At 41.2% G+C, this 27673-nt stretch overlaps 1 protein-coding gene and 1 long non-coding RNA gene across 4 annotated transcripts; one reads left to right on the forward strand and one right to left on the reverse strand.

Annotated features, from left to right (window-relative positions):
* Positions 1-406: 406 nt before the first annotated feature.
* TMEM248 (transmembrane protein 248) lies at positions 407-22284 on the reverse strand. Of its 3 annotated transcripts, none has more exons than XM_034421084.2 (8): positions 21950-22284; positions 21339-21547; positions 6778-6954; positions 5815-6100; positions 4856-5006; positions 4303-4486; positions 3914-4057; positions 407-2688 (listed from the first exon to the last, which is right to left on the reverse strand). In XM_034421084.2, exons 3-8 carry the CDS (start codon positions 6934-6936, stop codon positions 2668-2670), a joined length of 945 nt encoding a protein of 314 aa, XP_034276975.1. In that variant the 5' UTR covers positions 6937-6954; positions 21339-21547; positions 21950-22284; the 3' UTR covers positions 407-2667. The 3 variants fall into 3 exon arrangements, with proteins under 3 accessions (XP_034276975.1, XP_087739500.1, XP_087739499.1); XM_087883374.1 differs by having other exon boundaries at positions 21439-21547; positions 21950-22153; XM_087883373.1 differs by lacking the exons at positions 21339-21547; positions 21950-22284 and having other exon boundaries at positions 6778-7121.
* On the forward strand, positions 22184-26214 carry LOC117667758 (uncharacterized). Its single transcript, XR_004592133.3, has 3 exons — positions 22184-23540; positions 23659-23704; positions 24109-26214. It is a non-coding gene; the product is annotated as an uncharacterized LOC117667758 (long non-coding RNA).
* Positions 26215-27673: the final 1459 nt, after the last annotated feature.

Consider the following 27673-nt stretch of genomic DNA (forward strand, 5'->3'; position numbering starts at 1 on the left):
GAACTCAATAGGGAATGATCGCTAGGGTGGGATTTTTTTAGAATTTTAATGTTTTGTTGCTATTCTGTGATTTCTATTGCATTAATCATTACTATTGCTATTCCTAATATTTATGTTTCATAGTTCTGCTCATTTTAATCTTGTTTTAATCTAGATTTATTTTTATAATAATTTAACTATCATATGCAGAGAATTCCTGTCATGGCATGGTAAAAAAGCACAACATAAACACTGAGAAACCTTTTTGTTTCTGTAACCGAGAAATCTGACGTAAGATTTCCTTTCCACAAGCCTGACCTAAATTTCTTTTAAGGAGATTCCTTTGTTTCTCAACTATGAAGAGTAGACCGTAACCTAAGCAAAAAGAATGAGCCACTCATACTCAATAAAATGCTTCAGGTTCCCATTTTGTCAGTAGGATTGATAATAAACTTTATTTTTGCAAAGCAATATCCACATCTTACAAACACAAAAAAATTAACCTAGGAGAAAAATTGCATTAACAAATCACTGACCACCAGGCTCAGAGACAAATTAAATGCCATTTTAATTCTGCTGCTGAGAAGAAGTCTGTAACCTGCAATGGGAGGCTAGGGGGAGGGAACTAACATTGGGAACCTTCATATACTGCAGGGTTTCCCAATCTTGGCACCTTTAAAATGTGTGGACTTCAACTCCCAGAATGCCCTAGCCAGCCATGCTGGGAATTCTGGGAGTTGAAGTCCATGCATCTTAAAATTGCCAAGGTTGGGAACCCTGATATACTGTTGGCCAGAGACCAACAGAAACGGCAGATTCTAAAAGAAAACAAAGAGAATCAAACTGATTCAAGTAATAAGCGAACATGAAAAAAGAAAAAAGGCAAGATCAATATGATCCAAACAACCACTGCAATATTCCATTTGTACCCTCTTGCCTGGATTTTTTTCACCCAAACTATAACCCATTGTAGCCCTCCACTGCCTGAGAATCATTCCTGAACCATCAGTAGTTCCTATCTAGAATGGACCATAGAAACAAAAAGTAGAAATATAGCATTGTTTTTTTCCCCCCAATTCCACAATCTATTTCCCAAGCTAGCACATTTAAAACCATTGGAAGGGAATTCTATTAAAAAACACAACGCCGTCTTTCTTTATTTCAGCCCATTCGCTATTCAACACTAGAATGTGGACATCTCCCCATCTTGGAAATATATCAAGATACCAAGCAAACAAATCAACTTAATAAGGAATCATTTTTCTGAACAAAAACAAGCAACATGTTATTTGACGGAGACATTTGAAAAGGACATCTACTGTGAGAATCATCATAGCAGAAAGTGCAAACAATTGCCAATGCGGGAAATGCTGCTACCAAAGAAGAAAATGGAAAAGTCATTAAGGCAATTAGCAGTGTTTTCAAAGTAATGTCAAGATACAATATCCTATATTCCTTGAAAGAAGGAAGCTGGCCAAAATTATGAATGCTAAGAGAGTCAGGATGAGGGCTGAAAAGAGTTGCAAGGAGTAAAACCTGTGCATGTCCAGAGCTGAACAGAGTTCATCTGTTTTCAGTAGCTCTAGACAGTTTGTCACCTGTCTTCACAAACAAATCTGCAGAAGAGTGCTTCAGGATGCATCAAGGCAATAGTTTGGCCCATCCAAAAGAGACCACCTACCCTTTTACACCATTAGAACCTCCCAAAGCCAAACTATAGTCTTGGAGAGCAACAGCTAATCTACATATGTAGATAGAAGTGTTTCATTTCCAAATGCTTTCCTACATTCAAATGGTGCAAATATCTGGACATTCAAATACATTGTGTTCCATAACCTGGAAGATTCTAGTGAAGGAAAAACTTATTCATCGTTGACATACCCCAACTATGTAATTTAGTAGTATATGCAACCCAACACAAAAGGTTTCTCTGCAGACCATAGCCCCAATTTGGGCTCTAGCATGAACAACGGACAGTTGGCCAACTCTGACTTAGAAAGTTTACTGCTGCTTCAAAAGAAAGAGAATGTGAATAGGAACACTGCCTTTCTTGTTTTGTTTTGTTTTTCCAATCTAAAATTATAAGCATCATTATCTTTCTTAACTAGTATTAAAATGTGATTGAATGCTGGTTGTTTGTGTATGTGTTTTTTTAAAACAAATCTACAAAAGTGGGTAACTTTTTGCAAGCAGGGTGAAAATGGGAAGAAAAAGCAACCCTCCCTCTCTCTTTCACACAGACATATATACACACACACACATACACACACACACTTCAGTGGAACCATCAGTGACTTTGGAATTGTACTGTCATAGTAGAGATGTGCACTGTCTGGAACGCTGGATAGATCACTGGGAGAAATAAGGTGCTTTGTTTTAGATACCCGCAAAGGCATCTATACCGTCCCAATGCAGTAAGACATCTTTCCGATCCTTCTGATGTAGAGTCACACAGACATAAAACATTCCAATGAAAACAGTAAAAGGGCTCCCAATAATCTTAGCTGCGCTGGCATAATCTGTTCCAAGGATACTCTTTATATAAATAACCATTACAGGCACTTTAAAAGTCTTTGGTTGGAATAATCCAACGTCTCATGATAAATCCATAACCAATCAGGACCCATTTCTGGGTTCAGCAGGCAATGATTGCAGACTTGGTCACTTTTGGAGGAAGGAGGCAATGGATCATGCTTCTGAGAAAGCAACCTGGAGTTGGGGGGTGGGGGGGGGGAGAGAAAAGAAGGCCATATGGTCAGATTTCAGCTATGAGTTGTATAAGGTCATAATAAGTCACTGTGTGATCTGAATTGGGAAAATGATGAGAGAGATATGACATATGGAATGCCTCTTAGATGGGCTTTGGCATATGGAGTTGCTATAAAGCTAAGTCAGATCTTGACCTGTCGAACTCCGTAACTGTCTCTGCTGTCACCAAACAACACGGTCCCCTTGAATAGATACATCACATATACATACTCATACACACATTCTGTACACCCCCATGATATAGCCTATTATATTTGTAGAGTGCCTTGCTGAAAGCTGTGGTTTAATTTTGCATTTAAATATACTCCTTTCAGGCAGCCAGAAAACGAAAAGAATTAACTCCACATAATATTCCCTAAGTCTCATATACCCCTGGAAGCAAAGGGAGCAACAGAATAGTGCTTCTTTTTCATGATGTTTATAATTAGCCTCACCCATCACAGCAGACATTTTGTGCACATAGCAGCTATTTGGTGATGCTGCCCGTGGCAGTCAACATTCCAGAAATGTCCTCTGGAATTGCCTAGCAAAGATTCTTCAGATTTTCAGTCATGAGTCTTTCTTGGAAATGCTAGGTAGGTTTCAAATCCGCAAGATTAATCGATGCATTTCACAGCATGCTTCTAGGCAAGTCATGTTCTCTTAGCCTGCCTACATTGCAAGGTTGTGATGAAATTAAAACAAGCACACATTTGTAAGTCACCTTGTGTTTTTTGATAGGGAAGAACATAAAATTGTATGATAGAAGTCAAAGGTATATAAACAAGCTGAAGTGAATTCTGCATGACAGGGAACAAAAAAACTGAATTAGTTGATCTTTAAGCTTCTTTCCAACTCTGATTCTATACAGAATTCTATAATTCTGTATAAAACACAAACAAAATAAAATAGGCAAGTGTCAAAAAATTGAGAAGCCTCAAGTAGCTTCCATTGGATTTGGAAGACAAAATAGCTGTCAAGTCTGCTACTGGTCTTCTATTTTTAAGAGGTTAATCTATCCCAGTATATCGAGAGGAGGGAGGTGCCAGTGCATTTCAGCCAATGCATGAATGTAACATTAGGGCTTAGAGCTGTTTATGAATAATTCCCAGAATGACAATAGTTACTAAGGAAGCAAAGACTCCCTCCTTCAAGTTAGCTCCTCCACAAATAACTTTGCGCTTACCTTTTCAGGACAGAACTCTGAGCTGCTTTGTCGCAATTTGATTGGTCTGCCTCTGATGACTGCGTAGCAGAACATGGTGATGACCATCACAAAAAGAAAGTAACTGGTATGCATTAAATGCAGATTAATTAGGGAGCGGTCATCCTGAATAGAGAAAGAGACAGCATTTCCTAAGGCTGTGGAGAAAACTACATGCAACTGCCTCAGGAAAGTGCAGGGACATTGCTGAGGCAGAACAATTCCAAATAACTCCCTCGCCCCACACATACATTATGGCAAGATTTGAACAATGACACAATGGACAGAGCATGTGCACTTCTAAGGAGAACATGTCCAAATCTTGCTTATACAAGCCCAGTCACAGTAAAGTGGAAAAAAAAATTACTTACATCTGGAACAATAACCGTCAATTTGGGATTTAATGCATGATAGACTTTGCCAATAGCTCCCTTGTAACACCAGAAAGGGTTGTAGTCTTGGGCATATTTTGTGTTGGAGTCTCTTGCAGTTGTCACGATCTTGTACCAGAAGGTTGCGTTAATATATGTTTCCGGAATACAGTGTGGTGGCTGACTGTAAAGCAACACATAATTTTGAGCTGTGTATCCAAGTCCGCCATCTTTTTCCCCTGGGTTCAACTATCCCCTTCCGATTGCTTTCCAGTTTGTAAGTGCATGCTGTCCTGAAGTTGAATGGCTCCCCCTTTTCCACATTCCTCCCTCCTCCATTTCTCCCACTCCTGCAAAATATATCTATCACTATTTGGGGGAAATTGGTGGTGAATAAGCTAGAAGGTCCTATTTGCGACTTCTAGGAACACGTTATAAATTCTTCTTTAAAAATTTAAAACTGGAAAAACTGCCTCCGTGTCTCTTGAAGTGGTAAAACTGAAGGCATGAAAAAAGCTTCCCTGGGAGGAATAAGCATTGGTTAGAGCCTTACACTGTGACTGGAAAAACTGTTGCAGCGGCTGTAACTGTCATGCAAGTCGTGAAGACAACTTGGTCACAGCGGCCATGCAGAGCGCAGTCATCTGAATTCCAGGCAGTAGGTAGGGTGAATGTGATGTTGATTTCCTCATGAGCTTCTCTGCCTTTGGGAGTGGAGCGAGTGGAAGAAAGGGAGAAAGCATAGTACGTCAGTAAGAATTTAATGTTTAATGTTTAAGTACAGGTAGTCCTCAATGTATGACCACAGTTGAGCCCAACATTTCTATTGCTAAGTGAGACAGTTGTTAAGTGAATTTTGCCCCATTTTATCTTTTTTTGCCACAGTTGCTAAGTGAATCACTGTAGTTGTTAAGTTAGTAACACAGTTGTTAAGTGAATCTGGCTTCCCCATTGACTTTGCTTTAAGAGGGTCACAAAAGGCATGGGTCACATGACCCCGGACACCATCATAAACCATCATAAATATGAGTCAGTTGCCAAACATCTAAATTTTGATCACATGACCATAGTGATACTATAACAGTCAAAAGTGTAAAAAAGGATCATAAGTCACTTTTTTCAAGTGCCTCTGTTACTTTCAACGATCACTAAACGAATTGTTGTAAGCTGAGAACTACCTCCATCATTTAAAATGAGGAAAAAATTAAGGCTGCAAAGAACTGTCAATAAACTAATATGAAGTAGTTGATCCAACTCCACCTCAGCAATTATGGAAGCCACTTATAATGATAAGATCATGGAAGTGGATGTCTATAGGAAAAACGAAAAAATGTATGCCAAACTGTTCAATAAAAGCTGTTCCTTTTTTATCCTTTTCAGAAAGATGATTTCTAGATAAAGAACATCCATTAAGAAATGCAGAAATGGATCTGTCTTCATTTGCTTTTAATTATTCCTACTTTTCTTTAAGGGCTTTGGGCCCTTAAATATGACATTCAAAATAAATGGTACCTGAAAGTCCAATTTGATGACCAAAAATGGTAGAAGATAAACCTGTGACATTCCGGGAAATGCCACCAAAGGGTCTAAGGGGGTCCAGTGTCAAAGTGATGGCAACGGAAGTATTGACAGGACCAGAATCTTCAAGCGTCTGTGGTGATGGCGTGGAAGGACGAGCTTGGCTGCTGGTCATGGCATTCTCTGGAGTTGTGGTGTCATTTATGAGGTGCTTTAATGTTTCGTTCTCCGAAATACAGAAATCCAAATCATTAAATCGCAGAAGGAAAGTGTTCCAGTCCTTAAACATAGACAGATCTTTAGTGCCTTATGTTGAATTACAGCCCTCACAAAACCAGCATGTATGTTCTTATACTAACAAATAGCAAGGTTAATTCAAGAGAGCTCAATCTCACCCAATAACAGCAATGATTTAAGAGATACAGCCATGTCAAGATGCTGCACTTCTGGCTAAATGATAGTGGTTGGGGCACTATGAGATTACAATCTGAAACAACTATCCTTTAATTAGTTATGGGGAAAAGTAATCTAGGAAAACGATATGTGGCACAATGCTAAAACCATGAATTAAAATGCTATTAATCTGTGCAAGAGGTATGGCTTCCATTTTTACAATTTCAAATCTGAATTGCTAAACAGTTTAAAATCAATTCAAGAATGGCACCAACAAAACAGATGGCCTTTACTTCTGAGGCAAGATTGACTGGGCTCATTAAAATAATGTGCCAGCTTAAACATTTTGAGTGTTCCTATCTCAGCCCAAGGTTGTCCGTATCCATCAGACACTCATAATGAGAAGTCCTCCTGATTATATATAAGCCACTCATTTGACTCTTCATCTCTCGTGCCATCCTGAACAGAACTCCCATTCATTAAACTTCAGAATTTGTTCCATTCTATCTATGCATTTCTTTCTGGAGGGTAGATATTCAGCTATAGACTCGATTTGTACTTTACCTCTGTCATTTCAGGGGACTTGATCTCTTTGATCTTAAAGAAATAACCCAGAGTCAGAAAGGCGATGGCCATTGCGCTGACACTGATCATAAACACCACAAGAGGTGGGCGGCTGCTGATGTAAACCCTGAGGTTCTCCAGAGGGTTTATGTTGAACATTATTCTGATCAGACCCACCTGCAAAACAGCAAGAACACAAACTGTAAAAAGCATCACAGAAAATAAGGCCTTTGAGATCAATAAGATGTGAGAGAGAATCTTCTGACATCTCCATTACTGCAACGTTTGTTTCTGTTATTAAAGGTGAGGAAGGAAGTTGGGACTAGAAATCCGTGCTGAGGTTGCTGGCAACTAGAAAAGAGGAAGTCTCCTGCCTTGCAAGCTGTTCAGTACAATTGGCAGCAGGGAGGGTATCAGCTGAGTCACAATGGGCACACACTATTTTGTCTGTGTAGCTAGATTGGACTGGATCCTTGCTCCAGCCCATAGCCAACTGGCTGGGTTCATATTTAGTTAAAAAAAATATTTTGAATCTTCCCAGGGGGAATATTGTGGATACACCCACCCTCTTCCCAGGGCTCTTCTAAGGGCATTACAGGCAGCTTGTTAGCTCACACTCAGCCAAGGAACAAATGCAACGCTACACACAAGCCTCCTTTATAGTTATGGAAATATGTAGGCTCTTGCCCAATGTCCACATTCAGGACTCCATCATGCTTTAATCAAGGCAGAAACAAGTAGTTTTCACATAAAGTGAACCAAAGCATATGTTTTGTTTTAGATTTACCGTATTTTCCGGCGTATAAGATGACTTTTTAACACATGAAAATCTTCTCAAGTCGGGGGTCGTCTTATACGCCGGGTGTCGTTCTCCTGTAACCAGGCTGACCAGCCCGAAAGGCTTTGACGAGTCTTAAATGGCTCTGACGATCCAAGCTCTGACAATCCCAGCTGAGTTGCCTGCTAATCAGGCAACTCAGCTTGGATCGCCAGAGCCATGTAAAAGGAAAAAAGTTTTCCCCCTCCAGCTTGCTTACCTTAGCTGCTAGTCGCAACGCTTGCCTTGCTTCGCTTGCCTGAATCCATTCCATCAGCAAGCAACTCCCTGCCTGCAATCAAGCAGGCAGGGAGTTGTGGACTTCAACTCCCAGAATTCCTCAGCCAGCAAAGCAAAGCTGGCTGAGGAATTCTGGGAGTTGAAGTCTACAAGTCTTAAAATTGCCAAGGTTGGAGACCCCTGTTCTATTGGGTAAGTTTTTTTCCCCTTTGGGAGCTTTAAAAAAAATAGTTAATTGGGGGTTTTTTTAGTTGTTCTTTTTTAGACTTAGCCATTTAAAGTTTAGGAAGTTTTAAATTTAGCTTTCATACAAAAATAAAAATAAAATAAAATATTTGTGCAGCTTTCTGAGATTTAGTGTGTTTCTGTAGTGTTTCACTCTAACTACACAAACACACAAAATCTCACAAAGCTGTATGTGGAATTTTGTGTGTGTAAAGCGTGAAAGTTGGGTTTTTGGGCTTTTTGTGGTTGTGTGAGGTTCCTGCTTGTTGCAGGGGCCATTTTGGGTCTAGCACAGCTGCTTTTACATTGTGGGTGAGCCAGTTGATGTTTTTTTAATTTTTATTTGGTGTGTGTTGGAAGAGGGGTAGTCTTATACGGCGAGTATAGCCCAAACCCTATATTTTAACAGGAAAAGTCGGGGATCGTCTTATATGTCCAGTCGTCTTATACGCCGGAAAATACGGTAACTCAACTGAGAAATAGGGCATTTATTACTCTGCAGCATTAAAATTCTGTCCTATCTTCCTAGAACTCAGCACTGGTATTTGTTTTTAATTTGAAAACTAACATCTACCCTGGTTAAAAGACTCTGATGAACTCAAGACCTCTCAGACAACAACAAAGTCAAACACGGATCTGAAATTTCATTGCCCACTCCCAAATCACGCAGGTCCCAGCACTGCCTGTCTCTCCTGAAATGTGACTGAAAAAAATGAAAGTTTTGTATTTATTTTCAGAAAGGCACAATATCTGTGCCTGGCTCTCTTCCATTTTTGTCTCAGAACTCAACTCAGCAAAGCAAAGCAAACAAAGGAACACAAGTTTTCTTGTGGGCTTTATTATCAACTCAGCAGTTCATGATGACTGATGTAAAAGATAGGAGGATTGATGAGAACTCCTAGTCTCGAGAGAAGTTTCATTCACAAGCCAAATAGAGAAATGTGTATTGAAATGTTTAACATGCTAAGAATTATTTCCATAGCTCTTAAGGTATTTCATGTCTCCTTTTTTCAAAATTCAAAATGAAATCCTTTTTAAAGTCCATGCTTTCTTTTTGCTGTCCGTCTTATAATTTCAGATAACTTCCATTGCAGCATAGTTATTTGTAACCACCATAAATTATTTAAACATTTTATATAGTTTAAGCTTTCAAAATATAATTTAACATATATTCAAAAGAAACAACAGAAAAGAAAAAAGAAAAAAAAATACTACAGAAGACAATTTTTGCTTTCAGAGGAACACCAGAGACACGGCACCTTGCTCCTCAAACAAAAAAGTTAAAACACATGACTTTCAAGATGTTACTTCTAAGCAAAAGCTGTACCAAAGAATTCTGGTTTTAGCAGCCCCTTTTCCCTCCTAAAAATTCAAAAGGCAATGAAGAAACCTTACAGTACAGTGGACTAAAGCACTGTTATTAACAACTGCTGCTTATAATTACTGCAAGTTCAAATCTCACCAGGCTCAAGGTTGACTCAGCCTTCCATCCTTTCAAAGGTAGGTGAAATGAGGACCCAGATTGTGGGGGCAATAAGCTGACTTTGTATAAATATACAAAAGTATGAAGGCTATTGCTTAACGCATTGTAAGCTGCCCTGAGTCTCCGGAGAAGGGCGGCATAAAAATTAAAGCAAAAAAAAAAAGGTGTCACATAATCTGAGGCAATTTCCTGACAGTGAGAGCTATCACCTTTGAAGGCTGCTTTAATAGGTATTATGTTCCCTTTCATCCAGAGGCGGGTTTCAGCAGGTTCTGACCAGTTCTGGAAAACCAGTAGCGGACATTTTGAGTAGTTCGGAGAACCGGTAAATACCACCTCTGGCTGGCCCCGCCCCCATCTATTCTCTGCCTCCTGAGTCCCAGCTGATCAGGAGGAAATGGGGATTTTGCAGTAACCTTCCCCTGGAGTAGGGTGGGAATGGAGATTTTATAAAATCCTTCCACTGCCACGCCCACCAAGCCACACCACTCCCACCAAGCCACACCCACAGAACCGATAGTAAAAAAATTTGAATCCCACCACTGCTTTCATCAGACATTCTCAGAGACTGCAATCCCTGCTTGTCCAAAACACCGTAGCAAATTCTGCACCGAAAAGTGGTTTGGACTAGATCAGCAGTCACCAACTGGTAGTCCGTGGACCACTGGTGGTCCGTGAGAAAATTTTGGTGGTCCGCAGAAAAATTATTTGCATTTTTTAAATATTGTACTAGATCAGGGTCCTCAAACTACGTCCCCTGGGCCGGATATGTGCAATGAACATTTGTGTTGCTGTAGAGAGCCTCCCCCTTCGGGGTCTTTTTGTGCAGGTTGGAGGGGGGCAGAAATTCCGACTTGGGGTCTGCTTCAGCCTCCTGGTGCAGGGCTTTGGGCAAAGGCTGGAGGGAAGTACTGCTGGTGGCAAGGAGCTGGAGGGCCATGTTCCAGTGGGACTGCATCATGGCCTGGAACTGGCTGATCATCTCAGCCTGCTGAGCCTCCAGGCGCCAGTACCTGGTCTTGCACTCCTGCAGGTCTTCCCTCTGCTTGGACAGCCTATGTTCGTAGTCCTCACTGAGGTGCTTCTGCTGAGCCTCCCTCTTGGTCAGATACAATTTGAACTGAGCCAGCTGTTTTGCCAACTCTTTCTTGTGGTGGCTGCTTAGCTCCAACAACTGCTTCCTGTTGGGGCCCTAAGGTGCCTGGGCAGGCAGCGGAGGAGTGGATGGCAGGAGAGAGGTGAGTAGAGGCTGGTGAGGTGCCCCTTGATGTAAGTGACATCGAGTTGGCCATTAAGTTGGCCATGCTCACCCAGTCACATAACCACCTAGCCATGCCCACCCAGCCAGTCATTAGGCAGATCATATTAGTGGTCTGTGGGATTTAAAATTATGTATTTTGTAGTCCCTGTGGTCCGAAAGGTTGGAGACCCCTGGATTAGATGACCTCTGACATATGTTGCAATTCTAAGACTGTACGAATGACTCGTGGAAGAAATATGGATCAAATGATGACATGAAGTATAACACATTTCCATATGTTTTATGATTTTCTTGCTTGAATTTAAGTCAAATATATGCATAGACACATTTTTAAAAAAATAAAAAACACTAATGAAAAGGCTATTATACTTAGAAATTGCACACTAAGGCTAAGTAACTGAGTAACAAGCCCAATGTTAATACCAAAGCCTTCCTTCGCATATGCAATTTCCTGCTTTCTTTTTCTACCTGTTCCCTTTCCATTCTCCTACCTATTTGTCCCAAAGGTGCTTTTTTCAAGAGGCAACTGGACTTTCTGTTTTTTTTTCTTTGAAGACATTTCGCTTCTCATCTAAGAAGCTTCTTCAGCTCTCCTACCCATTTCAAAATCCAAATCAGCCCTTTCTTGGCAGAACTAATGTAGCTTTCCAGGTAACAAAGCTACTTACCTGGGCTATGGGGAAACTCCTCCCTCAGGGTCTGGAGCTTTCACACCTTGCAGGACACACCTTGTGTTCTCTGGCTGTTACTGTCAACCATTAGCTAAAAGCAAACAGTTCAGTGAGACTCAAATCTTGCCAAGCAGGAAAGATCAGTTGAAGAGGTTGTCATCTGCCACCTAGAACACATCCTGGGGCTTGTGGTGATGGCCAGGTCTTTTCTTGCCATGTGATTCTTTATTGTATCTTTGGCCTACCATTCTGAAAAAAAATCCCATCCTCTGCTCTCTGGAATGGCATCCCCTCCCCCCCCAGAGACAAATACTGCCCCCACTCTTCAAGCATTTCAGGCTCTGTTACCAGGCCTGGGTTTAGGCTATGTTAGCAGAGAGTCCGTCAACTTTTTTGAATTTTATGTGGTTTTGTCCAAGCAGCCATGTTTCTTTAAAATATCTTTTAAATATTGTAAAAGGCCCAGAGTCTTTTTTGGAATCACACAGCCTCAAAATTCAATCAATCAAGTTCATGACAGCTAAAAGCAAAACAAATATTCAAATAAAACAGACTAAAATCCCTGGCAAGATGTTAACAAATGGCTGGCAGGGCGGCGGGGGATTAAAATTCCATTTTAACTGTAGTTCTGAGATCATTAAATAAACCTTTTCTGAAAGAAAGGTATTTATGCTTCAAAGAAAGACCATTAAGGAAGTAAACTTCAAAGCATAAATCCTTCAGAGTTCTAGCATAGCCACTAAAAAGTCCCTTTTCTCTTTCATTTCAGTCAATAATTTAAAATAAAATGGGACATATAAGAACGGAATGATTGGAAATGACCTTGCAGATCATCTTGTCCCACTTTCTGCCTTGTTAAGAATCAGGTCTTTCTTAATGTCACATTGGAATAACTTTATCATCCAAAAAGTGAGCCAGCTTGGTATAGGTTTAGCACACAAGCTAAAAACCAGGAGGCTGTGAATTCTAGTCCTATTTTAGGCATAAAATCAGCAGGGCAGCTTTGGGCCAGTCATTGTCTCTCAGACCAACGCACCGCACAGGGTTGTTGTGGAGAAAATAGGAGAAGGAAGAAGTATTAGTTATGTTCATTGCCTTGAGTTGTTTATAAAAATAATAAAGGTAAGCTATAAATAAATATAAACAAACAAATTAAAAATTGAGTCAGCTGAGAGGCTTTGGGACACTTTCTCTTAGCTCTTGGAAGAAAGCAACTGAAAACCACTTCCAAAAATCTTGCCAAGAAAACTGCAGGACCAAATCTGTGTAGTCAATAAAAGTCAATAATGACTTGAAAGCTAAAAGAAAGAGAGAAAACAATTCTGTCTCCTTTTCTATGTCACTCTTGATGTCTGGTTTTACCTAACTGTATCTTCAGCCCACACAATGTATTTCAAGTAAGCGGGATGAAGTCTCCCAGAATTAAAGGATAAATGGGAGCTGCAGAAAGCATTCTACAGGCCAATCTCCCCTTCCCTAAGGCCAGATGAGCATTCTGTGGAAATATACAATTTTGAAAGCACAAGCACCAATAGTGCCCATGACAATGAACACTGTAGCTGAGTGTATCAAAATCCTGGCTATTTTAGTGCTGCTTGCAGGTATTTTAATAGCATACACAATAAACACTAAACTATTTCCCTCAATGTGAAATTTAATGTAAATTTCAAAGCATCTGCCACAATATGTCACATAAGCAGATTAATAAATTGTAGAAACATGGACAGTCTGCAAAATGGCAAAAATGTTTTCCTTAAGCTAACTATTTAAGTTACGTACAGAGGCAAAGGAACCTCATCCATGAGGATAACCTTTTCTAAATTAATCCTAGCGTTTAAATATTCAAGTATATTAAATTACTAAACATTGGAAGGCACATGAGCATGGAAGAGAAAATCTTACTGAATTTTGGCATACGTTCTTATCCTTTGCATTCTAAGATAAATTATCTTCTCAAAAATATGCAAGCAGGCTATCACTCACTGCCCAAACCAGCTTGGTGAACAAGCAGTTACTAGTTCAAGGAAGTGAAGTAGTGTAAAATAGTAGCAATACTCCAAACCGGTCATCCACATCACCGGTATATATTAGGAAGATTTACGAGAAAAGAGACAGAGATCACCAATGAACAGATGACAGTGCTAAACCTCATCTCTCCCAGGATATACCCAACAAGATGAGCTTTTTCCCTCAGGAAATGCCAATATTTGCCATTGGAGGTGGGATTTTTGCCCCCCTCCCCAATTTTGCAAAGACTCTTCAGGTCTCATTAAAGCAATTTAGACAGAAGCTATATGAACTATATTAAGTAACATTACTGGGGTAGAGTTAGAAATTAACCAATAGGGCTGCTATTACCTTTTCTCTGGGTTATCCAGTCTTTTCTTCCAACATCCTACAGGTAGACCTCGACTACTGACCACAATTGAAGCAAACATTTCCATTGCAAAGTAAATTGGTTGTTATGTGAGTCGTGACTGATTTTACAAGCTTTTTTGTCATGGATGTTAAATGAATCACTGCAGCTGTTAATTGATTCATGTGATTGTTTTAGCGAATCCAGTCTCCCCATTAATTTTGCTTGTCCGAAGCTGACTGGGGAAGTCTCAAATGAGGATCACCCCAGAATGCTACAACCATTGTGAATACATGCTGTTTCTCAAGGACCCCAAATTCTGATAATTGACTGTAGGAAGGCTGCAATGGTCGTAAGTGCGAGAACCAGCTGTAAATCCTTTTTTCAGTGCCACTGGTAACTTCAAAAGGTTGCTAAACGAATGGTTGTACGTTTCTATACAATGGCTCTGTAAACGTTTTAAATAAATAAAATTCAGTCAGAAGAAGTGGGTACACAGACTAGATGGTACTGAGGAAAATGATCTTTGGATCCTAAATCTTCTGGGCATCTATTTACCTTAAATTGGATTCACTAACTCACAGAAAGTCACTACAGGCTATCAATACAGGCATTATGTAATCCTAGTAGCAATTGGAAAGAGATGTTAAAGTATCAATTACAGTTTCTCTAGACAGTCTTCCTGGACAGCCTAACACAGAGTATTACTGAAGTAATCCAATCATACCGGTAAGTCTATTAGGGCATAGATCACTGAAGTTAAGCTGTCCTGATCCAGACAGAATTATAGCTAGCATACCAGGGGCTCTAAGCATTGACGATGAAAGACAAAGTGTAAGGTGTGTTTCCCTAGGGGAGGGGCAGGCAATCCAGGGGAGGTTTGAAGAACCTTTTAGCTGCACAGTTACAATAAATCCACCTTTCCCAAACCTTCATTGTATTGCTTTCACTGTTCATTTGAGTTCATTTTAATGTTTGGGTTTTTAGTGCACATTAAGGTTACACCAAAGGGAGGGGCAATGGCAAAAAGTTTAGGAATCCCTGCTTTAGAGGAAATATTGCTTCCTCCAGAATAAATAGCCTACTTAATTCTCAGTCTTAAGAACCATCTACTGTATTTTTAATCTCTACACCAAGCAATATTGGTAGGAATATGCTCTTTTCATCACTCTGGTGAGCACAGCATGATGATGTTGCGCTGCAAATTCCACCCCACTGCACTACAAGCTCATGACACACATATAAAAGGGGTTTGCAGCACAATTACACAATACTGCTTTCATTAGTCTGCCCTACCCACAGACGTTGCTGTCTGTATGTTACCTGAACTGTGTGCTGCAGCTGCCAAGAAAGCCAATACAGTCCTAGGCTGCATTAACAGAGGGATAGAATCAAGATCACGTGAAGTGTTAGTACTGCTTTGTTATGCCTCGGTAAGACCGTACTTGCCGTCACCCCAGTTCAGCTCTGCTGTGCATGCGCGTCTCCCACAGGCCAGCTAGTGTTTGGGTCTCTGCCACGCATGCACGGGGCGGTGGGGTGCATGTGGGGTGCCGCGTGCGCATGCACGCATTGCATTTTAGGGGTTTGGGCACACGCCTTGGGCACTCAATCTGGAAAATCACTGTTCTAGGTCAACCCCGTTCAGGCAGAAAACCCTATATCATTTCAGACAAATGTTGGCTAATCTTTTCTTAAAAACTAGTGTTAGAGCATCCACAACTTCTGGAGGAAAGTTGTTTCACTTATTGTTTTAACTGTCAGGAAGTTAGGGGACTGGATTAGGGAACTGGAGGCTAAAACATATAAAGAACACTTGCAGGAATTGGGTGTGTCTAGTTCAGGGTTTCTCAACCGGGGATGCTCGCACCCCCTGCGGATGTGAGGCGATATTCCAGGAATGCAAAAACTTGGGTTTAGAAGTTTCAAAATTATAGTATATATGCTTAATTATATGCATATACTTATTTACTTTTGTAAGGGGTGCAAGAATATCTCAGAAGGGGTGTGGGGTATAGAAAAGATTGGGAACCCCTGGTCTGGTTTAATGAAAAGAAGGACTAGGGGTGACATGATAGACATATTCTAATGTCTAAGGGACTGCCACAAAGAAGAGGGGGTCAGCCTATTCTCCAAAGCACCTGAAGGCAGAAGAAAAAGCAATAAATGGAGACTTATCAAGGAGAGAAGCAACCTAGAACTAAGGAGAAATTTCCTGACAGAACAATTAATCAGTGAAACGATTTGCCTTCAGAAATTGTGGGTGGTCCAACACTGGGGGATTTTAAGAGGAGATCAAACAACCATTTATCTGAAATAGGTATAATGTCTTCTACTTGAGCAGAGGGTTGAAATAGAAGACCTCCAAGGTTCCTCCCAACTCTGTTATTCTCTTAGTCATATTCAAATTCACTTTGTCATGTCTATACAACTTTCAAGGACCCACAATGTCATTTGAGAGACAGAATTTAATCACATCAACGTACTGATGCCATAGCATTCAAATCTCCAGAGGTTCAGAGTCAATGGTTTCATACAGATATTGGACATAAGAACAGAATCTAAAAGCCCCCACAACACAAGCACCATAGATTCAAATAGATCTCCCACTGCCCCGCTCTGATGCAATCCTACAGGTAGAAATGAAATATGTGACATTAGCTGAGTTCACATTACACACATACTCCAGGCAAACAGCCATGGACTACATAATGCAATTTTTAAATATTTGCACACATACTAAGCTGTACATTCATGATACAAGCAGGGGTCACCAATATTGACCAATGGCCATAATAAAATAAATCCAGGTAGTTAATCTATGCTTATCTAGGCATTGATTGCTGGTGGGGAGGTGTTTGGGTCTTTTTGTTCCCTTTTTGGTTTGTTGATTGTCTCCTGCATAATATGTAGACATTGTTTATGTCTATGTGTCTACTGATGGCTAATTTGTCAGAGTGCCAGGCTTCTAGAAATTCTCTAGAGATTTTAGACTTGGCTTGGTCTAGGATGGTCACAGTTTCCCAGTTGAAACTATGGTTAAGTCTGTCCATGTGTCGTGAAATTAACGAGTTTTATCATATCTTCTGACTGCTAGCTGATGTTCATGGATGCATTCTGCCAATCTTCTGCCTCTTTGTCCTATACAGTAGCTGTTGTGATCATTACACTGCATTATGTAGATTATTCCTGTTTTTTCTTCTGGGGTTGCTTGGTCTTTTGGCTTACCTAAGATGTTTTGGGGGGCTTTACTTGGTTTGTATATTATACTGATTCCATGTGGTTGTAACTGTCTGTTGGTGGTTTCTGAGATGTTTTTGATGTATGGCAGTGTTATTCTTTTTACGGCTTGTGTTGGTTGTGCTATATTGAGTTGAGTGGTCAGGAACTTTTTGATGAAGTTTCATGGATATCCATTTTATTGGAAGATGTTGCATAGATGTTCTTTTTCCTTTTTCTGCTGTTCAGCATTGCTACAGTGTGCTTGTGCTCATCTAACTGCTTGCCGTAGCTTTTCTTGTGGGAGTTTGGGTTATTACTTTGATAGTGGAGCACATGATTGGTATGGGTGGCTTTTCAGTACACCTGTGTTTCTAGTTTGCCATACATCAAAAAACATTTCAGAAACCATCAACAGACTACCAATAGAGCATAGATTAACTCCAAGAATAACATTAGACTAACAATCAAGAAGTAAACAATACTCCAATCAAGGAACTGCCAAACAAGCTAACAGTAAACAACCCAACCAAAGAAACTCTCACCACTCCCACCAAACACTGACAGGGCAAGCCACTAGAAAATAAACTGAGAGCAAACCCTACCACCCCTTACTGCACTGATGATGTTAGCTAGTTTGGCTAATGAAACATCTGCAAGAAAACAACTAAGTTAGAGAGCAGTAATGACCCCTCATTTCAATCCTGAACTGCAATTATTTTCCTTTAGTGGTACTACATATGGGTGACAAATGCTTCAGAAAGCATGCAAAAGGGAAATATTTGCCTGCAGGCACACTTCCACCAAGGAACAACTTTCCTTCCTACATGAATGCCTACGACAGCATGTCCAATCTATTGGTGTGAGATACAAACCTCCAATTAACTGCACAGCTGGATGGAAAATAGCCCAAGAAAGTGGGTGAAAATGATGGCTCTTGATCACAGATGCACACCTCAGATTAAACAAATATCAGCCCACCATAGCAAACACAAGGAATAGCTGGAACTAATCATCACACCAGAGTACATGGAGAGGCTGGCCACCCCCATCATGATTGCTTCTCATAGACATGCTGGAAAAAGAAAAACCAAACTTCAAACCAAACCTCAAACTCAACCCCAGAATCAAAGAGGCACTAGAGCCTGAACGAGTGATCAGCATGTCCAGCCATCCACTATCGATTGCAGAATACAATATTCTACAGAAAGGTCTCAATTATAACACAGATAATGCTAATTACCTGGAATTCTGTGAAGCCTTGCAACTACTGGACTTCCCACAGGGGGTCCAAGAAAACATCAGACAAACCATCATACCACAGACCAGAAAAAGATGACAACAAAGGATAGAGCAGCCCTCAGAAACCAGGCTATCATCCTCCTACCAGCAAAGGCAGAACCATCGTTCTTTTAGACAGATCATAATATATACAAATATATATACAAAAACAATTACTAGAAGATAAAGAAACTTACATCCCAGTGAACACTAATACAATACAGAAACTAGACAACTGGATCAAGGAAACTCTCAGTGACCACATCAAGAAAGGCCAAATTACCAGAGAAGAACAGTGGTGGATGAGAAGCAGTGAAGTCATCCTCCTACACTTCTAAGGATCCCCAAAATACACAAGCCTGACATACCTCCCTTTTCAATTATATCATTACTAGGTATCATTACAACATCACAAAAGAATTAACAAAAAAGCTTGGGCACCTCACAAAGGAAACAATCAACTCCCTACATGCCTTCAAACAAAGATGTGACTATAGATGAGGACAAAATCCTGGTCTCGTTTGATGTCACAGCCCTTTTCACGTCCACAGACCCAGACTTAACCAAATACACGAAGATTGAAACACTCACAACTATGGATCTCATAAACCTCTCCTAACTACATACTTCCAATTTGATGGACAAACTTATCAACAAATTAAAGATACACCTTTGGGATCACTACTTACAGGATTTATTGTGAAAGTGATAATGCAACATCTGCAACCAATAGCACCCCCACAAATACGACCCAAAATATGGATCAGATATGGACAACACCACCTACATCATATTTTTTTTAAAAAAGGAGCAATTAGAGAACACCCACAAAACCAATCAAAAACATCTTCAAAGGAATATACTTTATCAGAGAAAAAGAAAACAACTCAGTATCCTTCCTGGATATCCTGACCACAATGGCAAACCAGAAGCACCGGTGTACCGAAAAACCACCCGCACCAATCAAATATTATCCTTTATTGGTATCAAACTTAGCAATGATTGCTTAACAAGAGAGCCTCTCCAACTTTTCTGAATCCAATTTCAGAAAATACCCAATAACCAGGGTGAATTTATATAAACATCTGAAAATACCGAACTCTTGCATCCTTTCCTCCCCTTCTTGCACATGGAACTTTGCAAACTTTCCTTCACTCTGTTCTGCCCCAGCTTCGGATTCCCAGAGAATGTGACACACACCAATCTTCCCAAACACTGTTTAATTCCAAACAAACCCCTTTCAAGAATGCAGGCTTCCCGTGCAAAGGGTCCTTATCAAAGTTATTAAGAACAAAGTCTGACAAAGGTTGGCAACCAGCCCAGAAAAACAGATATGAGTAGTCGCTCGCTCTCCAAGATGCTCTGTAGTAATGAGTGCGACTTAAATAGGCTAAGGGAGTGGCCAATTATCCTCAAGCCCTACTCTCGAGTAGACCTCCTCCTCCTGAGTAGCCACTCCTGCCTTTTGGCAGCCCTGCCTGCCGGAGCATTGAGGAGAGGCTCCTCCACTTCACTCTCTCCATTGGAAGGAGCCTCTGAAGGTTCTGAAGGCCCTGGCTGAGTTTCTGCCTCTGGCATCACATCCTCTTCGGCCTCCTCGCTGTCCGACGCGAGCCCCGGCTGCTGGCATGACACCACACCAGCCTCCTCATTGTCAGGATCAGCCACGATCCGTGCAGGCCGCTGGCGGGCCACAACACACTCCTAACAAACCTACTAATTAAATCTATTTACAGATCTCTCTAGATTGCTAAATTCTCTCAGTCCCAACATACTTCTTCACATCCACTGAAGTTACAGGAAAATAAAACAAACCTATTTAAGGCAACCCATAAATGCAACCAGTTTTCCAAGATCAAATTGGCATTACAGGTAGTCCTCAACTTAAGACAACAATTGAGCCCAAAGTTTCTGTTGTTAAGTGAGACATTTAAGTGAGTTTTGCCCCATTTTACGACCTTTCATGCCACATTTATTAAGTGAATCACTGCAGTTATTAACTTAGTCACCTGGTCTCCCCATTGACTTTGCTTGTCAGAAGGTCGCAAAATGTGATCACATGACATTGGACACAGCAATGGTCATAAGTATGAACCAGTTGCCAAGCATCTGAATTTTGATCATGTGATTGGGGGGATGCTGCAAAGGTCGTAATCACTTTTTTCAGTGCTGTTGTAAGTGTCACTAAATGAACTGTTGTAAGTCAAGGACTATGTGTATTTGATGTAGAAGTAGTTTGGTGTAGTGGGTTAGGTGCTGTCATATAAAGCAGGGGATTGTGAGCGTTTCAGTCTCATCTTAGGTATGAAAAACCAGCTGGGTGACTTTGGGCCAGTCACTCTCTTTCAATCCAACCCTCACAGGGAGGGTTGTGGGGAAAATAAGAAGAGGAATGAGTATTCGCTATGTTTGCCATCTTGACAATGTACAATATACAGAAGGTAGGATAAACATGTAATAAATAACCAAACTGAGGACCCAAATTGTTGGGGGCAATATGTTGACTCTGTAAACCGCTTAGAGAGGGCTGAAAAACCACTATGAAACGGCCTATAAATCTAAGTAGCAGTCTATAAGGCTAAGAAGGAGCCTTGGTGGCGCAGTGGACTAAGTGCTGTTAAAGTAGCACTCAACAGCCAGCTGCCTGCAATTACTGCAAGTTCAAATCTCACCAGGCTCAAGTTTGACTCAGCCTTCCATCCTTTCGAAGTAGGTAAAATGAGGACCCGGATTGTGGGGGCAATAAGCTGACTTTGTATAAAAAAAGAACACCGCTTTGGGGGGGGGCTGAAAGCCCTACTAAGCAGATATATACAAAAGTATGAAGGCTATTGCTTAATGCATTGTAAGCCGCCCTGAGTCTCCGGAAAAGGGCGGCATATAAATCGCACTAATAAATCAATAAATAAGTGCTATTATTGCCAAACCCAAATCTTTTGTCCTAGAAAGATTTTGATCTCGCGTCTGGCTGGCCCATTGCCCATAAAAAGAACAAGCAAACCAATTACCAAACCCAAGTCTTCTGTTGCAGAAAGATTTTCATCTCAAGTCTGGCTGGCCCAACGCCTACGGGTGGGGTGGGGGTGTGTGTGTGTGTGGAAAAACAACCTAAGCCTGCAGCACCATTTGAAGAAGCTCCCGAGAACCCGGGAAGCAATTCCTCCTCCGTTCTTGAGGCAGGGCTCCTGCGAGGGCCGCTTCAATTCCAGGCCTGGGGCTGCAAAAGAGAGAGAGAGAGAGGAGGAGGATGCAGGAAAAGATAAAGACCAGGAAAGACCCCAAGAGGAAACAGGTCACATTGGCCACCCCCAAACCTCCTGCACCCCCACCCACCCCCGTCCCCTTGGGAGGTCGGGATGGGAGGATCTGCACCAAAACGGACGAAAGGAAGCCCCCCTTTCCGTATCAGGAGGATGCGCCTCGCCCCCGCCCCTTCCAGGGGCATCACGAGTGGAGCTGCCAGCCGCCTTCGCCTCTCCCTCCCTGGCAAAGGGAGCGCCATGCCCCTGAAGCCCTCCAACCCCCCCCCGCCCAAGAGTGGGCTTTCCTCTCTATGATCACCGGACGAGCCCTCCGCCACTTCCTTGAGGCCTGGCAGGTTTCTGCTTCCCTTCCTTACCTGCGGCCGAGCTCAGCGCGGAGGCCGCCGCATCCCTCGATGATCCTTGGCCGTCTGTTCGCCCTAATAGCGGAAACGCCGCGCGCCGCGAGGCCTGCCAGCGAGCCTGCCTACAGGGAAGAGGCGGCGACGGCGACGACGACGGCGGCGCCGCGGGGACAAACTTCGTCCACCCACCTCCGCGCCTGGCAACGCAGCTCGCCCCGCCCTCTCCCCCCCCCACACACTGCCCCCAACTTCTCGGGAATGGGATCAGAGTCTTGACGTCATCAGCCTTTGCGAAGTTGCGCGCGCCTTCTCAAAGTTCTCCGCTCCGCAAACATTTTATGCTGCCGAGAGTCGAGTCACAATCCTGGGCTATACTTAACAACAGTCCACTTAGTGACCGTTCGAAGTTACAACGGCATTGAAAAATGTGACTTATGTTATTATGGCCGTTTTTCAGGCTTATGACCATGGCAGCAGCAGCCCCATGGTCACGTGATTTACATTTGGATGCTTGACAACATATTTATGACAGTTGCGTGTGGTAATCTTTTGCCACCTTCTGACAAGCAAAGGCTGATGGGGAAGCCAGATTCACTTAACAACCGTGTTATTAATTGAACAACTTCAGTGATTCTCTGAAGAAATGCGGCAAGAAAAGTCGTAAAATGGGACTAAACTCACCTAACAAATTTTTCACCTTAATAATATAAAATTTTGGCTCAATTGTGGTTGTAAATTGAGGAAGACCTGTAAATATGTCCAGGATGGGTTCAATTTGTCTCAGTCCTTGGAAATGTTTAGATATGATTTATAGCAATAGCACTTAGACTTATATACTGCTTCACAGTGCTTTTACAGTCCTCTCTAAGCAGTTTATAGAGTCAGCATAATTCCCCCAACAATCTGGGTTCTCATTTTACGGACCTCTGAAGGATGGAAGGCTGAGTCAACCTTAACCTGGTGAGACTCAAACTGCAGGAAGGCAGCAGGCAGCAGAAGTAGCCTGCAGTACTGCATTCTAACCACTGTGCCACCATGGCTTTTATAATCATACAAATCAACCATGCACAATGTCTTGTGGTGAAACCCAAAGGTGCTTTTTCAAGAGGCAACTGGACTTTCTGTTTTTTCTTTGAAAACGTTTCACTTCTCATCCAAGAAGCTTCTTCAGCTCTGACTGTATAGTGGAGAATGGAAGGATTTGCACTATTCAGGTGACCCTGAGGACACAGATAAACCTCCAAGTGGCCTCGACGACTCTAAAAGAATGTCTGCAAGGAGTATAAATCCTTCCATTCCCCCTAAATAAGACCTATTCCAAATCAACCATGGTTATTGTAAATTTCCAAACATGAAAAATAAGCCAGGCCCTCCTATCCCAGATCACTTCTTCATGTAGGCTAGTGGGAAAGCAAAATATGTTCTAGATTTTCTAGAACGTTGTTAAACTTAGAAAAAATGAAGCATTTAATACATCATTGTTTCAGTGTTTTGATGTCTTATAATGGATCTGTTTTGTTTTTTACCGTAATTCTTCCAAATCATGGAAATTGAGAAAATCCACTGTCCATTTCCATGCTTCCATGAAGCAAGATGAGAAAAGGTTAGTCCTATACATTTAGTTAGTAAAGCAGTATACAGATTAGCTAAGAGGGGTGAAAAGATAGATCTCCATTGTTGCTTCTTATTTCTCTACAACTAATATCTACTCCTCCCCACAGATATTGCCCCCTCCACTGAGGCCTGCTTATTTAAGAATTACAGAAGGTGAATATACTAATATTTATTTTTTATTTATTTATTTATTTTTAAATTTGTATACCGCCCTTCTCCCTGAGGACTCAGGGCGGTGAACAGCCAAGTAAAAGCATAAACTACAAACATTAAAATACAATTAAAAAGATATATATAAATTTGGCCCCATGATTAAAAACAATAACAAACAATTAAAAACATTTTAAAAAGTGTTAGGCCAGCCCGGCTTGCTGGAAAAAGAAGGTTTTAAGGGCATGGCGGAAGGCACCGAGGTCTTGGATTCTCCTTATCTCTGGCGGCAGCTGGTTCCATAGGGTTAGGTTGAGGATATGAGACATAATGCTGGACAAACACGTGATATTAGATTTTCCTAATGTGCCACTGATGATGACTGAGAAATATCCCTCTTTCTGCAGAATATGGCAGCCATTGATTCCCCATCCTGCACCAGAGAAACATTTTGGAATCATACTGCTGGGTTCTGCCTGGGTCACACAAGATATACCGGCTGTGTGTCCTCATAAAACTTCATTGGACAGACATCAGAATAAGACTGCCACCTCTCAGCTACCTACGTTTCCTGCTGTGTATATGAAAGTTAACAGAGTTAACAGTAACAGAGTTGGAAGATACCTTGAAGGTCATCTAGTCCAATCCTCCGCTCACGCAGGAGACCTGTACTAGGGATTCGAATTGCGAAACTTTCTGATCGACAAGCTCAGTGTCTTAGCCACTGAGCCGCCCAGGTGAAATAGATTATCAAAATGCAGAAAAAGAATGGGAAAAAGCAATTCAATAAAATTAAACATACGTAGGGTTTAGTGCCATGCACTGTATATCTCCATATCTTTCTGTCCTTGGAAGTCATCTTTTTTCTACCTCATTGCCTTTTCTTCTTTGAGCCTCTCATGTCTGTTCTTCGTGGATCATGTCTGCATGACTGTTCTTTGTGGATCATATCAACTCCATGATCAATTCTTTCATCCTTCATATTGATTCAATTCTCATTCATTTTTTCTATATGACTAAACCAATTCAACATTCTTTCATACAAATTATTTCAGTGCAAATCTCCCTGAGTCCAGAGAACTTCAAGGAAAAGTACAGGTAGTCCTCATCTTATGACCACAAACTTCTGTTGCTAAGCAAGGTGGTTGTTAAGTGAGTTGTGCACAATTTTACAAGCTTTTTTGCCATGATTATTTCAGTGAATAATTGCAGTTGTTAAGAGAATCATAACATCATTAAGACAATCAGCTTCCCCCATTGATTTTGCCTGTTGGAAGCATTCACTTTTGTTCCCATTCCTTTTCTATAGGGCAGTGATGGCTAACTTTTTCCAGACCGAATGCCCAAGGCACATGCATTTGCGAATGCGCATGCACATGCCCGAACCCCCAAAATGCAATGCATGTGCAGCCCCCATACATGCGCCGCACCCTTACGTGCCCTACCCCTATGCATGCACACGCCCCCCCGCACCCCCACACGCACTCCACCCCCTGCGCATGCGTGCGCAGGCCTGCATGCGCCCCACCCCCGTGCATGCATGCATATCCCCCTGTACACACCACGCCCCCCATGCATGTGCAACAGAGATCTGAAGACCGGCTGGTGGGAGGTGCGCTTCCATGCACGGCGGAGCTGAACTGGGGCGATGGCTCGCATGCCAACAGAGAGGGCGCTGCATGCCACCTCTGGCACAGGTTCATTATCACGGCTATAGTGGAACAGTTATGGCTTTATTCCAGTTATGAGAGACAGATGCATTCTTCACATACATACATGTTAAGCAAATTATATGGACACCCCATAAGCAAAACATAACTAATTTAATTATTTCTTCAGCTACACTTTCTAAAACTGAGGCCTTATTTTTCAAAAATCTCATATTTATAATTTGATTTTTATTAGCTGTTTCCCTGGATACTAGCCTTTATATATTCCCTTTGATTCCACTCTTCAATATATTGCTGTCATCCTAAATAATTTTTTCTCTTTTATTTTTAATTCCATTGATTCTATTTTAGGCTCTCTTTTCACACACTTCCAAAAGAATTTTAAAAAATCCATAAAAACCACTCTGCGTTTTCTTTTCATTTTTTAATCTTAAAATGCCTTGCTTTTTTGACTATATTTTTCACAACTTTTCCTTCTATATACATAATATAGTATTTCTTTGTCTTCATTTTTCTGTAGCAATCAGTCTTTCCATGCTGTTTTTTCTCATTCACAGTGTTTCATTTCCCAATCATGCTAGGCTCGACAGTTTTTTTCTGTGGTATTTCATAATATTCTATTCACTCTTTTCCGAGCAGCTTTCTCATTACCATTCCATATATCCCCTTTCATTAATGCAAAAAAGATGCATAATGCACAACAAAGCCTTAACAGAGAAGTTTAATTTTGCTTATTTTAATTTGCTCAGAGTATGTTGAAGAGAAGCAGCTGTTATGTCTTTGTTAAAATACTATTCCATGACTATTTCAGCACATAAAAAGTTTAATACATTTTAAAATGTTTTTTAAAATCCTCTTGGCTACTTTTGTATAAGGCTGGTGTTAGAGAGCACTGTGCGTGTGGCAGTGGTGAAATCCAAATTTTTTTACTACCGGTTCTGTGGGTGTGGCTTGGTGGGCATGGCAGGGGAAGAATACTGCAAAATCTCCATTCCCTCTTCACTCTGGGGCCAGCCAGAGGTGGTATTTGCCGGTTCTCTGAACTACTCAAAATTTCTGCTGTCAGAACCTGCTGGATTTCACCCCTGGTGTGTGAGTTACAAGACCTATGTGTTTCCCACTCCAAAGAAAAATGAGGGAGCAAAAAACGTTTTGGCATTCCCATTATTTTTCTATGACAAAACACTTAAGAGCTTTTCAAATCTTGCTCTGTCATTCTGATGAAATGTTCGGATTAGGCTGTTTTGATCCATGTTTCTTATATTTTTTTCTCCCTCATTCCACATATATTAAGAGCTGTTACCTATGATTTGTTCAGCTGGAAGTGAAACTTATTTCATTTTTAAGGTTGGTAACATACCTAAAATGTACTATTGAAAAATTAAAGGAAAATGGAAGTTTGAAGACACACTTCAGCATTAGCCACCAAACTGATCTTTGAGAAAAACCTGTAAACACAAAAAATATATACTGCTTGAACTACAGATAGTCAACTTACAACCATTTGTTTAACAACCAGTTATGATGGTGCTGAAGTGATTTAAAAAATGACCATTCCTCACACTTAATGACCATTGCAGTGCCCCCCCCCCCCCCGTGGTCAAATGATCTAATTTTGGGCCCTTTGAGCTGTGGTGGCGCAGTGGTTAGAATGCTGTACTGCAGACTACTTCTGCTAACTGCCTGCAGTTTGAGTCTCACCAGCTGAAGGTTGACTCAGCCTTTCATCTTTCCGAGGTCAGTAAAATGAGGACCCAGATTGTTGGGGCAATATGCTGACTCTGTAAACTGCTTAGAGGGCTGTAAAGCACTGTGAAATGGTATATAAGTCTAAGTGCTATTGCTATTGTACAGTTGCAGTGTCCCAGGGTTATGTGATCACCATTTCTGACGTTCCCAGGGATTTCTGACAAGTCACATCAATGGGGAGAGCCAGGTTTATTTAATTGCTGTGATTCACTGAACTTTTTATTCTTCATCCTAGTGTTTTCCTATACACATAGGGTCTGCTTTTCAAATCAACAAATACCATTTTATGGGATCAAATGCAGCAACCGGGTCCAACTAGATAATTTTAATGTCCATGTTAATTGAGTCCTGTCACTTCTGCTTTAGTCTTCTTCAGGGGAACTGCCATCGGTGCTAAAGTGATAGGTGGTATAGGCAACAGTGTGAGGATATGATTAGGCATTTTTCTGTTATTGGTGCAACATCCATGATTTGCTTAATGACCATGGTCCCCCCCAAAAATATAAAATCCGATGCAACTGACTTAATGTCATCACTTAGCAATAGAAATTTC

The sequence above is a fragment of the Pantherophis guttatus genome, chromosome 1 (genome assembly GCF_059756535.1).
Source record: "Pantherophis guttatus breed Tessera chromosome 1, ASM5975653v1, whole genome shotgun sequence".
Taxonomy (NCBI): domain Eukaryota; kingdom Metazoa; phylum Chordata; class Lepidosauria; order Squamata; family Colubridae; genus Pantherophis; species Pantherophis guttatus.

Coding starts and splice junctions, on each gene's coding strand:
- TMEM248 (XM_087883373.1), bottom strand. CDS start 6,990: ATGCTTTTTACAGTTTGTGTTCTTGCTGTTTTGCAGGTGGGTCTGATC. Junction 6,101..6,777: donor AGTCCCCTGAAATGACAGAG/GTAAAGTACAAA, acceptor TCTATGTTTAAG/GACTGGAACACTTTCCTTCT. Junction 4,487..4,855: donor ACAGTTTTTCCAGTCACAGT/GTAAGGCTCTAA, acceptor GTTGCTTTACAG/TCAGCCACCACACTGTATTC.